The 16,386-nt window shown below is 38.8% G+C and overlaps 1 protein-coding gene and 1 pseudogene across 2 annotated transcripts in view; one reads left to right on the top strand and one right to left on the bottom strand.

Annotated features, from left to right (window-relative positions):
* Positions 1 to 16,386, top strand: part of FREM1 (FRAS1 related extracellular matrix 1) — a 172,737-nt gene that overhangs the window by 140,206 nt on the left and 16,145 nt on the right. The window contains exons 28-34 of one of the 2 annotated variants that reach the window (XM_056117277.1): positions 3,941 to 4,013; positions 11,322 to 11,471; positions 12,941 to 13,179; positions 14,823 to 14,870; positions 15,114 to 15,278; positions 15,469 to 15,597; positions 16,029 to 16,144. In XM_056117277.1, coding sequence (XP_055973252.1) covers positions 3,941 to 4,013; positions 11,322 to 11,471; positions 12,941 to 13,179; positions 14,823 to 14,870; positions 15,114 to 15,278; positions 15,469 to 15,597; positions 16,029 to 16,144 — 920 coding nt within the window. The remainder of the gene's footprint in view (positions 1 to 3,940; positions 4,014 to 11,321; positions 11,472 to 12,940; positions 13,180 to 14,822; positions 14,871 to 15,113; positions 15,279 to 15,468; positions 15,598 to 16,028; positions 16,145 to 16,386) is intronic. The other variant, XM_056117278.1, reaches the window with a different exon arrangement.
* Positions 13,856 to 14,322, bottom strand: LOC130026429 (peptidyl-prolyl cis-trans isomerase NIMA-interacting 4-like; annotated as a pseudogene).

Raw genomic sequence — 16,386 nt, 5'->3', positions numbered from 1 at the left:
TCTCATTGGAAAAGATTAATCGGTACACATTATCTTAAGAATTTTCTATGCTACTCATAATTAAGAGAACATAAATTAATACAGACATCATGAAATATTAGGGATTTTCAGCAATCACTTTTAGACCAAGTGGGAGACGTTACTGGGCCCGCTCGAGCAAATCGACGATCAACGGGAGGGCCTTTACCTTTACCTTTACCTTCCTTTGTTGTAGAGTGGAGCACAACCTATGATTCAGAATAGCAAGAGGTTCACTATGGGTCATTATTAGGGGTCACTATGGCACCAAAAAGACAGAGAATGAAAGTTTATACATAGTATTGATGAAGAGTGAGTCCAAAAAACTCCTTCCTCGAGTGCCCGGTACATTAAACTGGGCACTGATTTTTAACTTCCTGGGAAAATGATGTGTCCCTCTCTAACTAAGTATTAATTATAATAATGCATTCACATTGCCCTCATGACCTGGTACACCTTAATTCCACCAGATCCATACTCAGTATTTATCCAGTGGCCACAGACTCTCTTTATTATTACTAAAACGACAGACAACTTGGTGTGCCTGTAATTTCCCCAGCAGATTGTTTATGGAGAAAGAGTCTGCCTGGATGGTTTTCTAATAGTCCTCTGGTCCTTCATAGAAAGTGCCATATGCTCTAGTCTGGAGTTTTGGGCCATACTACCATGCACCTTGCCAGGAAGAACATACGTGGTGTGTGTGACATGGAACCTTTTGTCTGCTTAAACTGTGTGCGCACCATGAACCTGCCGGAAGAGTACGCTGGCCTTCCTCAAATCCAGTCCAGAGTCTTTCAGAAACTCTATCCAGAGACCTTCTGCTTCCTCACACAGTCCCAAGCTTACTGCTTACTGGACTAGGAGCAGGAAGAGAGGGAACTTTTACCCTATGTGTTTCATTCTGATTTGAACCAGTGTGATTTCTGCAATCACCTCACTTCACAACTTTCCTTTTCCCACCTAGGATTCTGTCAACTCAGTGGTGGTAAATACTAGGTAATTGCATATGCAAGAGCCATGCAGAGAATTGTAACTTACAGCATATGGTGGAAACAGGTTTACAATGGGTTTCCTTCGCACAATGAAAGTTTGTTCAGGAGGAGCCTTGGCATTGTAGACAAAGAACAAATGGATGCTTAGGAGGTAATACGCCTTCTTCTGGTTAATGGTTAATGTTTCCACTGCGGACCCACTAGCAGAAGTTAGAACTTGTGATTTAAAATGAAATAGTGTCTGAGGCATCAGAAACAACAACTTGTAGGTTGGTATTTGTGCATTTTCTTCCCTTGTAAGATAATGAAGAAATATTGTACCACCTCCCCAAGCATCAGAAACATCTTTAAAAATGCAAAAGTAAGAGCTACCAATTGTACTCAACTTCTCATTCAATGACCTCCTTTTCAAACCAGTCAAGGACACTAGTTTTCCTTTAGAAGGGTGGGAGTATGTTTAGGCCACGTCTGCTTCTGCTCTGAGCTTACTCTTGGCTTCATGTTCAGAAATCCCTCCTGGTGTTACAGGGAACCATATTCTTAACACATATCTAGGCTTTCTCCAGGACAGGTAAGGTCAGTCTTTGTGATCCTTTAAGTTCCCTCTAGTTTTTAGTTTGGGATGTGAGGAAGAGGGGATCAGTAATAGTCTGTCTTGAGCAGAATGTTTTTTGATTTTTTTTCACAATAACTGACTTGATGAAACCTACAGAGCTCTTGGTTCCAGGTGTGGATTTTGTTGAAGTGACTTGTTCATGAGATGGATCATTCCACAAGTTGTCATTCAGGTCTGTGAAGAGATAGCTTCATTTAAACAGGAAGACAGACCAGCCTGGTTTTAGCTCACCTAATTTTAAGGGTCATCTTGGAGTTTCCAGAATACATTATCACATAGGTTGTCAGGATACCTGTCTACCATTTTTTCTTCTTCATTTCTATCACAACCATATTATCTGAGTTACTCTTTCAAAAGCAAGTTGAGGTAGAGGGAAGACAATGCAAAAAAATGATTTTCATAATATAGAAAAATATTCCTTAAAACTTATCTTACTGGGAGTATGGTGCTGCCAGAAGGTCAATCTGTACCTGTGAGGTGAGTGCATCAGCAGCCTGATGGCACCATCAGACTTTCAGATACCCCCAAATTGCTGCTGTGCCTTTGGCCAGACCCCAAAAACTTGGGGCAAAGTTTACCAAGAAAGTAAACGGCCAAAAGTTAGGTATGTGGGAGACACACCCACAAACCACCTCTGGCTCAGCTATATAATTGGAGGCATGGCCTCTCTGGTTCATAATCGAACTGCTTAACGGCCATGATCCCAGAGACTCAGAAACGAATCTCGCTCGGAACCCAAAGGCTTTTGGCAGAAATGCATCCTGTTCCTGTAGTAGGTTACTGGGGCTGGGCCACTCCAGGTGGGAATAGGTTTCGTGCCTTGGCTTGTTCCCCTTGGTGGCCCGGTGACCATCATCCTCCAGAGGACACTGGACAGTCAGGTTTGGGCCTGCAGTGATGAGCCACCAGATGGGGGTGGAACTGGCCCTTTTCTCCCCATCCCAGCGAGACCCCGAGTCACTACCTACAAATGGCCTTTCTGGCTCCTGATCAAGCTAATTAACAGCCATGATCCCAGAGACTCAGAAACAAATCTTGAAACCCAGAGGCTTTTGGCGGAAATGCATCTGAACTGCATACAAGGTGGCTGCCACCTCAGAGCTTCCTGGAAAGCCAGGTATGAGCCAGCGGTGACGGGGCAACTGCAGTCTCATGGGAAGGGGGGCAGTACCAGCTCGTCCTTTACGCCATACGGAGGTCATGAGTTGCCCTCCACGAGCGGCTCTCCAGCACAGCCATGGCTCCAGAAGCAAAAGGACTTAGTCCAGAGTCCAGCAGCTTGCAGTAGAAAAGTGAATGGACCATGTGTTCAACTACAGCACCATGCTTCCCCGGGAGGGAAAGGGTGTTGCTCCCTTCCGCCTTCCCCACCCCCCCAGCCCCCTCCAGCAGCAAGGTGGCCGCAGCCTCAGAGCTTATAGGAAAGCCAGGTTTCAGTCGGTGACTATAGTCTCATGGGAAGGGGGGCGGTACCGGCTCGTCCTTCACGCCCTACTAGGTCACGAGTTGCCCCCCAAGAATGGCTCTCTGGCACAGCCATAACACCAGACGCACAGAAACCAATCTCGTATTTACCTGGCTTTTTGCAGAAATCCAAAATCGCGAGGCCACAATTGTGGCCACGCGAGATTATATGATTCTCATAACCAGCTATAGAAAACAAAGTATTTCACAATGCTTTTTCAGCAATTCTGATTGTTTGGGAGGAAATTCTAAACAATAATGGTGCATCTTTTTTTGAAACAGTGAATATAATCAATGTAGAGAAGAGTTAAGTGGAAATCATCTGCCTCATAGGCATTGGGAGAGGTGGGAGGGGGGTATATTGGAGTTCTTGGTGGTGAAAAATGAGTACTGGTGAAGGGAGAGGTGTTTGATCATTGTATGAACAAGAATTAAACCTGAAAGCTTTATAGCTTTTCCCACAGTGAGTCAATAAATAAATATAAAAAGAAAATAAATAAATAAAGAAAACTATGAAAAAAGAGTAAGGTGGAGTTCATGCCCAATTCAATCAGCTAATCAGTGGCTGAATAAATAGCAGTACTCCTACATAAAAAAAAACTCATCTACTTTCTCTAATAATGGAGCACAAAAAAGCTTTACTTTTACCTCCACTGATATTAATCTAGAAAATTTAACCATGTCACCTGGATCTAAAATTATTTATTATAAAAATGGTTTATAGCATATGTTTAAAATTGCTGTGTGTTAAAAACATTTAAGAGAATGGGTTTAATATAAAGCTTGCCTAGACTTTTCTCTCTTATAGAATATTTATTTTTATTATAAAGGACTTTTTTTCTCTTTTAAGGTTAACCAAGTGTCAGCTACAGTTGGAAAAGATTTTACTCCGACTCCAGCTAAACTGATTCAGTTTGACCCAGGTACGTATTGGCTACAGTTGGTTTTATGTTTTGGTAAGAAAATCTGGTGATTGTGAGGGAGGCCAAATACTATGCAAGTTCAGCAACTAGAAACTCTTAGGAACAATATAATCCCATTCCAAGAGAGGTTAGTTTAGACTTGATTGATAAACACTCACACACACACGTATGTATGTATGTATGTGTATATATGTATACATGTGTACAAACATCAAGTGTATTAATATGCATATATACATATAAACTGACACTTATTGATGTTGAAAGGAAAGACCATAACAGATGACATATAAAAATAAAAATAAACATAAAAAAAATCTAGGGAAAAATGTCATTTTCAAAAATATTTTAAGGACTGACATAAGATATAATCATTTGATTGTCCCATGTTTTTGTTGAAGTGTTCCAACTATTATATACATGTATTAATTTCTAAAGGGTATCTCTAAGTGAACCTTTGAAAGAGGCTGATATAAGGAGATGCTAGTAGAAAGTATTATCACATATGTGGTTTAAATATGCGGGAGAACTTTGCTAGGTACAAAAGCTATGGCATTCATTCTTCAGAATGTTCTGTTGAATGTTCTAGTGAGAAATGCAGACATGAAAACAACTCATAATAAATAATCTATTGGAATGCAAAGAATTAACCATTGCTTTGGCTAAGGGTAATCCTGGAAAACTAACTTGGGGAGAAGGTATTCTGAGCAAGTAGAAGGGGACTTCAGTTAAAGGAATGTCCGCCTTTGGGGGAACTGTGCTTAAATTTGGTGCCATTCCTTCTTATCCTAGTTTCTGTGGAAGATGCAGAGAGTTCTCCCTTTTTCTCATGGCATTTATGGTTCTCTCTTTTCTTCTGGTCTAGTCTGGATGTTCTGTCCAAGCACAAGTGGAGAAAACCTGGTAACAGGAGGCATTTGTGTTTTATGCTCTTTTGTAGAGGGGGTATTTTGTGCTCTGAGATCATTTCACCAAATGAGAACTCTTGCCATTGTCCACAATTGGTATTTCAGGCAAAGGCAAAATGGCTTAAATATAATCACCGTCACTATCACTGTTGTCCCGTTGTTCATCGATTTGCTCAAGCCGGTACTAGTAACGTCTCTACTGTGAGACTTGTTGTTACTGTTTTTGGCCTAATGAATACTCCATGGGAAGCTTGCCGGGCTCTGCCGTGCAGGCGGGACACTCTTGGTAGCTTGCTGGGCTCTCGGAGAGGGACGGATGAATTGAACTCGGGTCAGCTGCATGCAAGGCAAATGCCCTACCCACTGTACTATCGCTCCAGCCCTACATCACTAAAATCAAAACCTGTAATATCAAAGAAAAAAATGTCTTTCTGCAATTTGCCACAGGTATTGTAGGTTTGAGGACAGCATTCATTTGCCAGGGTTGCCCTAACAAAGTATCACAAACCAAGTTGTTTATAAGACAGAAATCTCCTTTCTCAATATTTTGCAATCCAGATATTAAAGATCAATGGATCCACGGAGAGGCCTAGATAAGTAATATAGGAAGCTATGTACTTGCCTTGCATGTGGCAAACCCCAGATTGATACCCAGCACTGAATGTGGTCCCAGAGCACTTCCAGCAGTGATCTCTGAGCACAGAGATAGAAGTAAGCCCTGGGTGCAATGGGTGTGGTCCAAATTCTCCACCCATGAAAGTGGGTATACAAGGTTGATTTCTTCTGAAAGAGGGAAGATATTGTGGGAGAGAATATGTTTTGTGTCTCTTATCATACTATTGTACGCTGGTGTTCCCTGTGTTCCTTATATCACACTCACCTACACTTCCATCTCCATGTGTTATTTTTCCCATGTGCATAAATGTTAACTTTCCCCTTTCCACAGGGGGATTTACAGTTAAAACATGTTAGATCTCCATCCTTACTCCAGTATGATTCCTCTTACTCATTTAAATATATAATGACCATGTTTGTAAAGAAAGTCATATTCTAAGGTACTGGGAGTTAGAACTTTGAGCATATAGATTTTTGAGCAACAGTCAAACTTAGAACAATGAGCTTTCAGTTTGACAAGCAACTCAAACTTTATTATTGACCTCTTTGCAGACATATTTCAGTTTCTGACTTGAAATTTACCTCAGGCTCATCACATGGTAAATGAAGAGGTATTCCCACTGTAGATCTAGTGCTTTTACTCAAGGTATTGCGGGTCCTAATATTCTGATCAACACTCAGATGAAAAGGTTTGATGCATTTATGCTTTGCCTCTTTGTACTCAATGTTGATATAGTCCCAACTTGCCCACTTTTGGAGATCTAAGATCATATTGTCATATGTCATGTTAATTATTTGACATGTTAGTTATAACGTCAGGAGTGATTTGGCATTCAGTGCATTTTAAGCAGCAACCCCTCCCCTACCCCAGTCTCTGTTCTGATTGATTAGAATTAGAATTTATCACAGTAGATGAGTTTTTCTGAAATGTACCTGTTGGAAATTCCACTCAATAAAATAAAAATCCAATTTTCTAGAAGAAATTGCAAGCTATCTTGGCTCAACACAAATGACTTCTGGGGGCTTTAATTAGTCTCATAATTTTAGAGATGATTTAGACATTTTGAGAAATATTATAAACATATAAATTAAAAATAAATACTTCTTTGATGGGTAGTCATCGTCATAGAACTTATTAGTCTGAAAGTTTCCAAAACTGAAGTCTTATTTTAGATTATTTTAATTTTTTAGGAGAGGAAAAATAGCTCTATCCTGGATCTGTCCTTCAGAGGTATATGTAGTGTTAGGGATAGAATCAGAGCTGGTTGCACGCAAGTACCCCTTGCACTACTCTTCAGCTCACGGTGATTTTCAAGTTCTTTATATATCCGGATCCTATAAATATTTGTTCCAATACTGAACCTATATTGTTAATCACTGCTTTTTTTGAGATGGTGTCCACACTCCAACTCCGTCGTCTTTTAAACAATCTGTTGATTAAAAAAATACTTTGATGATTAGGGAAGAAGCAATGTGAAATCAAAAACATAAGAATATTTGTTATAAGGGTTGATAGCTCTTGGGATGAAGCTGTAGAGGATCTAAAGGACTTATTGGCTTAGTGCACACTCTCCTCCTCAACTTGCCTTTTGTTTTTGTTTTCCCTTTGGAGTCTCCCAAGTGATGCTCAGGAGGACGTGAGTCCCTTCCTAGAGATTCTTGTAGATTGGGTTCAATGTGACAGAGAGAGAGAGGGGGGGGGAGAGAGAGAGAGAGAGAGAGAGAGAGAGAGAGAGAGAGAGAGAGAGTGCATAGTGGGTAAGGTGCTTGCCTAACATGTGGCTGACCTGGGTTGGGTCCTTGGCACCACGTATGGTCCCCTGAATACCACCAGAAGTGATTCCTGTGCAGAAAGCCAGGAGTAATCCCTGAGTACTGACAGTGTGACCACAAAACCAAACCAAAATAAAATAATGTGAGGGTTCATGGATGTGGTGTTGTCCAGGCCCTGTTCTATTCAGGATTACCCAGTCCACTTTGCAATGCCCAGGGGTCCTCCAGGGCCACACGCAAAAGCAATGCTTAGAGGACCATGTGGTGCCAGATATCAAACCAGGGTTGGCCATATGCAAGGCATGCATTGTAGCTCTTGTACTATCTCTACAGCCCTGAGTTTACCTTTTGTATCCTATCAGAAACTCATTCTTAAGTCTCTATTTTCTTTTTTGTTTGTTTTGGGGCCTCAGGGTTTATTCCTGGCTCTGTTCTTAGGGATCAGTCCTGGTGGGGCTCAGGAGGTCATTTGGGGAACTGGTAATCAAACTCAGGTTAGTCGCATGCAAGGGAAATGCTTTACCTGCTGTGCTATCATTCTGGCCTAGAACCTTTATTTTCTAACATTGTAACTAATCTTGAATTGAATCTTAAGCATTCTCAAGAAAATGATTGTTTTTCTCTAAAATATATGTTCTTAAAAGGTTTGCTGATTCTTAATTGAGAATGTCATCATTTGTAAGAGTCAAAATGTTTTCCAAAAGGACAGATTTCAAATGTGGCATTTACTAAAAAACATTGAGAAAATGTCTTTCAATAGAGAAATCTGCTTTGCAGGAAAATATCCAGGCATGGACCTCCTCTCTATGGTGGGGTATGCCTGCATAAGAATGACACCTTCTGTCTCCTCTTCAGAATTTTTTATTTTGTGGGAAAAGGGGCTGGTTCAAGCCTTCTGAAACTTCTTATAATCTCAGTGATATAACACATATTTTAATCCTTGAGAGTGAGAGGGGAAGGAAAAAGAGAAACCAAGAAAATTCTTTCAATCTTATTAAAATAAAAATGTTGATCCTATGTACACACCTGGTAGGCATAGAAATAAAGTTGAAATGCAGGCAAACAAATCAGAAGCACTTAAATGAAACCTGGAATATCTTTTCTCTAACCATCTGGTTCAACTCCATAAGGTCTTGTAAAAGGCGATTTTTTTTGGCCTGTGGGAAGAGAAAAAAGTACTATAATTAAAAAATACATATATTCTCAAAAGAAAATCAATTGGTTGGGGCTTGGATGTAGACCTTGTATTCAGTTTTCATTTGAATACTTAACTCTATGGGTCTTGAGAAACAGTTCTCCAAATACAAAAATCTTCTTAGTTATGCTTTTTTATTGTTCAGTCTCTTAATCACTCTATGCCAGCCTTATAATAGCAGTATCTAAGTGATCTCCAACTTCTAGTCTCTCTACTTATCCAATGAGTGCCTAATGCTGCCTATGTAACTTACTCATTTTCTTTTTTCTAACACATCTGTTTTCTTTTTTTTTTTTTTTGGTTTTTTTGTTTTTTTTTTTTTTTTGGTTTTTTTTTTCCCCTTTATTTTATTTTATTTTTTTTAAAGTTGTAGATTTACAATTTTTTGTGCTTTGGTTTCAATTATACAATGATCAGATACCCATCCCTCCACCAGTGCCCATTTTCCACCACCATGGATAATATCCCTCCCACCCCCATCCCCCCATCCCCCCGTCTCTGTGGCAGGGCAATCCCCTGTGTTCTCTCTCTCCTTTTGGGTGTTGTGGTCTGCAAAAGAGGCATTGAGTGGCAAACATGTTCAGTCCATCTGTTTTCAACAGTCTTCCCTGGGCTGTGGTTTAAAGCCTGAATGTGGCACTGCTCTGGATCTGAGGTTCTACTCAGATTGTCTTACAAATCACTATTGCAGCCTATCACTTCTGGTTCTCCCATGTGGCTTATTTGTTTCAATCAACTAGTTCAACTTTTCTGATTGAGGTCTTTGCCTCTCTAGCTTCCTCCCTTCACTTATGTTGTTTTCTCACTTACTCCTTTCAAATCCTTCCAACGTAGAGCCCTCACATAGCTAGTGTTTATAATCTATTTGGTATCTTTTGGCTGCATATTGTATATGCCCATGAATGATTGGTTTTTCTGGTTTTAACATACTGTCGTTTCAAAAAGATTTTAGAAGTCTTTACATCAGAGCTTAGCTCGATAGTATACTTCTGATGTTTTCCACAAATTCTAAAGGTAAGTACAAAATAGGCACAAGGTAGATATTTTGATGGATTGATTCATTTATGCATGAGATGTGAGCAAAAGTTTATGTTGTGATAGAATTCCCCCAACTTCTGTTTTTGCAAAATTGGTAAAAAAAATTGTATTAAGAATGCAATTGATATGGAAAGTTTTCCAAATTAGCTGTCATTTTTTTAAAATAAAATTAATCTAAATATGCTTAATTTTTCTAGTTGTAGCCAAGAGTAGGGATAACTGAACAATTTTATCTTTTTATTTTATTCTTTGGGTTTCAGCCATCGGTCTACTCCTCACTGGCTCTGCCCTCAGAGTTGCTCTTGGACATATAGGGAATCCAACCCAGGCCTCCTGCATGCAAAATTTGCAGTACAGCCCATTGAACTGCATCACAGCACAACAGTTCCATCTTTTTTTGGACACAAATTTCCATCTTGGATACAACTGGGAGCTTATGCCTTTATAAAAAGGCATAAATCTGTAGCAAATATTTATTTGTAGCAAAGAATATTTATTTATAAAATACAAATAAAAACCAATATATTTATTTGTAGCAAAAATATTTACAAATAAATTTTATTTATCTTAAGCAAAAAATATTTGTGCCTTTATAGAGAGACATAAACCTGTAGCAAAGAGTCTACAAGAATATAAGAATCTGTATTTTTAGAAAAGAAGGTTAGAATGAATGTTTAAATCCTTATATAGAGGAGTTTATGGGATTAAATGCATTCAAACAACCAAAGGAAATGGCAAACATGTCAAAACATTGCCTTTGAAGATCAAAGCAAAATTTTATAATTTTTTTCCTCTTAAAATTTTAATTTTCTTTCTTCCCTAAATAGTATTGTCTCTTTCTTTCTTTCTTTCTTTCTTTCTTTCTTTCTTTCTTTCTTTCTTTTTGCGATCATCTCTTTACCTCAATTCAGAGATATTCTGTAATTAAAATCTTAGAAACTAGTTAGAATTAGACAACCTATGGAGATAAGTCTTCCAACTTCTGTGTTAAGGGTTTTCACAATTGTTTCTCATCTCCTATTAGTAGTGACATGATAGCTTGGAATATCTTTGTAATATCGAAACTGTGATATATTTGTAATATTAAACTGCTTCATATTAAGTTTTTAAAGTGATTTTAAACCAAACCTATTATAATTCCCTGAACAGAAGCAGACAAAAAGAGGGGTAGGTGAAAATTGGCTGACTCTATTTCTAGGAAACCCCAGCCCATAACTTCTCTCTAGGAGAAGATAAACTATTGAATGTTGCATCATCAGAAAAGTTATTTTCACGCAAGATATCTCAGGAAATAGGGTAGTCGATGAAAGCAGCTGTCTTTGGAAATCAATCATTTCAAGGATTCTATGAATAGCATGAAGTATCATCCAATAATCACTTCTGTCTGTATCAACATCTTAAAAATTTTGGAGCTCTTAAGAGTTTAAGATTGCCATACTTGTTTATTCTTAAGAAGAGACAAGGCAAGTTGGGAAAAATTACATCTTGGATCTTATCTATTAGCCATGTTTCTTTGTTGTTCATCCCTTGCATATTGCCGCTTAATATTTTTCTTTTTTGCAGTGTTTGCATTTAAACGGAATCATCATTGTCCAGGAACAAATGTGGTCTTTTAACATTATATGGGAGAACAGCACGATGTCAGCAAGTTGGGAGCAGTACAATAGCTCACTCAGGCTACTGCAGTCTAACTGTAGACATGTTAATTAATATATTTCTCTGACACCTAGGTGATTGAAATAGCAATTAAAGAGTAATTAAAATGTTTACTTCTTGTAGGAATGTCAACTAAGATGTGGAATATAGCAATTACCTATGACGGATTAGAGGAAGATGATGAGGTCTTTGAAGTAATTCTGAACTCCCCTGTGAATGCAGTTCTTGGCACAAAGACAAAAGCTGCAGTGAAAATTTTGGACTCAAAAGGAGGTATTCTTTTGATCCTCATCTTGAAATCAGGAGCGGTCCTGGCACTGCGGCTGCTTGCTTTCAACAGCCAAACATGCTTGATAAGGTCTTCAAATCAAAAATGCTTAATTTCTTATCAAGAAAGCCATCTCAGTTGTGATGTCGGCCCTTTATTCTGCTTTTTGCTTCATGTGGTTTTCCTCCTGCTAAGAACTATCGTTTGAGAAAAGCAACAAGTCAGCGCCGTAGTTGTTTTTTTCCCTCCCCGTTTGTTGTTCTCACCAAGGGGGAAACAATGTTGGTGAGAATCTATCGACAATTATTTTCCCCCAGAGTTTGGAGGGCTGTAATTATCCTCCTCTGTTAAAGAGCGCTCTTAATGCCTAAAATGTGAGCCCCCACTGTAGTGTGACCAGGAAAATTCTAAGAGAGGAAGAAATTGGAGAAAAATAGATGCAGCTGGCTCGGAGATTCAGGAGCAGCTGGAGAATATTAATGAATAACCTTGGTTGCAGAGCCAAACAGGTCCTGGATAGTATACTCTGAAGAACAACCTGGAAACTGAATAAAATAAAGACCAACCAAAGTCCTTGGTGCTCTTATTTTTTTTTCCCTGTCAAATACCATCTATTTCTTTGCCTATTTCGCACTTGACAAGTGTCCTGCTTTTACTCCTGTCTTGCCTCTGGCCATGTTCCCCTAACCCGAAATCGATCGTCTCCCCTTCTTTTTGTCATCTGTCCATAAAAACAGGTTGTATTCTATTCTCCTTAATACCTATTTTTCTACAGCATCTCCCCTTGTCACCTCTTCTTACCAAATTTATTTCTAATCGGCCACAGTAAGTACACAAATCACATGAAGTACATATTTTACACATGAATATAAGTTACCCAAATGGGTTTAGATTGTTTTCTTTTTCATGTCCTCTCATAAAATACTCATTGGTGAGGTTGTCAATAGAAGTCATCAGTTAAAATGGACTTAATCTTCTTTTGTAACAATTTGCATTTTATGGCTAATGTTATTACCAATGTTTATAGCTGTTACTTGATTTCACTGACATCTTTGAGCTAATTCCAGTTTTAACCTCTAGAAGACTAGAGAAAAGAATGACTACTTTAAAGTTTATAGAATGATAGCATGCAAAAGCCTGAATCTAGTAAGAAGTATGAAAATAATGAAGAGAAATGATGCTGTTTCACAAGCATAGGGTATGATTATAAAATCCTGACAATGATGTTCATTTGAGGTTTGTGATATCGATGTTATGACTTTATAATCACCCTAAAGATGTCCAGAAGGGCACAGCTTTCCTGGATGAAAACTGATGAAGAGTAGAGGAGTTCCTGGCAAATGGCAAGAACGCAACATCTGGTGGGAAAACCATCTATCTAAGTTTAACGACAAGCTGCTCCAGGAACTGTGTTGATGTGATCACTTATCTGTTAGTATGAAATAAACTGACCTGCCATCTTGCCTGCCTCCAGGACGGTGTCATTCTTCATATTCCTTCACACCAAACAAGCACAACACCTGGGAGAAGGACATTTGGCAGCCTCTGTCCCCGAGATCTTCCTCACCTACCACTTCTGGTTCCTTTCATCTGGAGAGAAGACCCTTTCCGTCTTCCAAGCAGCTAGCCATCATCAGAGGAGACACCCTGAGGGGCCTTGAATCTACAGATCTTTCTCGAATGAGACTTAGAACCAGAGGCAATGGCAAAACAGTAAGAAGGGGCACTTTCTGAGATGTAATGTATAGAGAACAGATCAAAAAATCGAAAGATCTTGATATATTTTGTGAAGCACTGAAATTCCACAGTGGTTCATTCTTTGCACAATTATTGGTTCTTTGCAGAGTCAAGCAGTACTCTTTATCCACAAATATTATAATGCCAACCCACCTTCTCAGTTGTACTAACTGAGATAATGGATAATACTGTTTATTGATAATAATTTTTGTTTGTTTGTTTTTGGGCAACACCCAGAGTTCATCAGGGCTTGCACTTGGCTCTGCACTGAGGGACCTGAGGGGATCATATGGGATGCCAGGGATCAAACCCTAGTTGGCTGCATGCAAGGCAGATAGCCTACCCATTATATGATTGCTCTGGCCCCTCATTGCTTTGATTTTTTTCCTTTGGTTTCTCTTGTGTTCCAGACAAATAGAAATAACCAGTGGCCTGGGGATAGAATTAAATTAAGTTATTTTCTTAGCTGTGAAAGCCATAGCTTTGATTTTCTAGCACAGTGTTCTGACTACACACTTGTGTGTATATATTTGTTTGAATTTTAAGTCTTTCAAATGATTTTAGTTTTTTCCCTTAATGCAATATAACTTATAGAATATATAAATTGTACAACATATGTTACACACAATTATAAGTTACATAATTGCATAAACTATATAATATAATGATAATCTGAATTTACCATAAGAATATAACATACAAATTTTGTCTTAGTAGGAGGGTCTGTAAGCACGTGCTGAGTGGACTGTAAATTTAGTCCATTCACAGGCAGAGCTAATGCTATATCTTGAAATGGTTCCACAGTGGACCCGCTGATCATGCAATCCAAGCTGCCCCCTTTCCTTGCTTCTTCATTCTCTTGTGTGGCCACTTCATGTCATCGTTTTCGGCTTGACATGGATTCCATGATTTTTCCATTTTTGTGCATAAACTGTGTCTGACCTTTACTGAATGGTCACCCACTTTGGGACCCTAATCCTCCTTGTCACCACTGTCACTTCCAGACTTTGCTCCCACTTTCCCAGCTTTTCCAGATCCACTTTTTCCTCTGGAAAGCCTCTTCAAAACTTGCCAATGTATTCTCAATTGCTTGTTAGCCTTAGAAAGACCTTTATTCATTTATTTTTTGATACAGTATTATAGATGTACCAATAACATGTCTTTGTTTTCCTAAATGGAACTATGAACTATGTGGTTTTGAGGTTTTTAAATTTTTTTTTTGTGCTTTGATTTTGAACGTTGGGCTGCAGCTGATAGTATGCAGGCGATGCTTCTGGTTCAGTGCTAGGGGTCACTCCTGGTGGTGCTTGGGAGAGCATAAGCTATGTGAGGAGTAGACCCTTGGCGTCCTGCATGAAAAACATCCACTCCAGTTCTTTAGCTGTCTTCCTAGCAAGGCTGTTAGTTTATAAATGGTGTTTTACAAGGATAAAAGGTGATTTGACCTAATGATTTTTGAAATTCCCATGATCTGAAAATAGAGAGTGTATTTAATGAAAAGAAAGCATGTTTTTGTTTTTTTCACAGAAATTAACAAGATTCTACTGGAATGTTTTTTGACCTATTACTCCCTAATATTTAAAACAATTTTGCTCATTTTTTTTCTATGTTAATTTCAGGTTCATCCATCGTCTGTTTATAGAAATGAAACAGATATCATCTATAATGTAAGCATGGTTTGTGGGGGGTTGTAAAATATATTAATAAGTGCCAGATATTTAAGATAACTATTGCATTATATATTTTATGTTTTATATGTCTCATATATTGAAATTTGACTTTATGGGCTATCGGGTAATCAGAAGAAGAAACATTTTGTTTAATCCAGTTTTTAAATTTTATAAGAAAACATTTTTATCTGTTATCTCATTGTTTTGGTTTACTTTTCTGTGTTTGTTGATGTCCTAAAGTATCACGGAGTGGTGTCTCTGAAGCTGGAAGATGACAGTTCCTCAACTCACAAAAAGAAGACCAAAGTATCAGTGTTTAGTCAGCCACAAAGGACATTCAAACAAGCCGAGCAGCCTCAGGCAGACAAGATGGAATCCACAACTGACTCACACCTCCCCAGATGGGTATGAAAATCTTTTTAGTTCCTTATTCACCTTACCACAAGCTATTAGCAGGGCTATAAAGCAGCCTTCCAGTTGGGGACAGTCAGTTCAATACAAATGTTACAATGTTACCCAAGGAATGAAAACCCAAAGGAAGTAAGGGCTGATCACCTCACACTAAGTGACATCTAAATTGCCTTTTTTTCCACAGGACCCACTGCCAACGTTTCCGAAGAACTGCACTATGGATCTAAAGGGACTCTTTCATTTTGAAGAGAGCCTCCAAAAGCTCTATAAATGCAATGGGATTGCCTGGAAAGCTTGGAGACCCCAAGCCAAGGTGAGACATGCGTAAGCTTAAGAGCCAGGCCTTTTTTGCAGTGTACCCTGTGATAAACTAAAAGAGAGTGGTCTGTCTAACTCATGTAGTGTTACCTGCCTTTGCAGCACTTTTAGGGCCAACAGAAAAATATGTGGCCAAGGCGTATTTGAAGAAAAAACAGAATGTATACTATTTAATTCAACATCACGTACAAAGATGTTTATTTTGACAAAGGTCTAAAATGGAAATCTTGCTGACTTTGTGTTTCCTGTGATTAAACCACTGTACTTCTCAAGGTGGAGAATGGGGATTTGGGCTGAATTCCTTTCAGGAGACAAAGGCACTTTATTCAAGTTAGGAGAATTGTAGGCCCCTTTATGGTGGTCTCAGTCAGATACTAGTTGTAAAAACCATTATGATGGTCTGATTCCCAAACAACTGTTTTTCAGGAGGCAGAAGACAAATCTTGCCCTGCTGGGTGGCACCATCACTCAGGCTTCTGCCACTCCTTGATCACGCGGCAGAAAGGCACCTGGAACACAGCTGTCCAAGCTTGCAGGCGACAGTAAGACACCCTCTTTCACAATTGATTAATGCGTTTTTCTTTACTGTATTTTCTCATGGAACCGTAGGGGTGCTTCATTCATTCACGAGTTGAATATCTAATATCTGTCTGGCTTTGTCTTAGGAGTCTTGGGGAATTCTATAGTTCAGAATAAATTTGAGATTGACTTTGATAATAAATCTTGATTATAACATTTTTTAATTGTCTTAATGTTAAAACTGTGCCCTTGCCAACATTCTAAC

Source organism: Sorex fumeus, unplaced genomic scaffold, assembly GCF_029834395.1.
Source record: "Sorex fumeus unplaced genomic scaffold, SorFum_2.1 ptg000034l, whole genome shotgun sequence".
Taxonomy (NCBI): domain Eukaryota; kingdom Metazoa; phylum Chordata; class Mammalia; order Eulipotyphla; family Soricidae; genus Sorex; species Sorex fumeus.
This window is presented reverse-complemented; position numbering and strand designations above follow the sequence as displayed.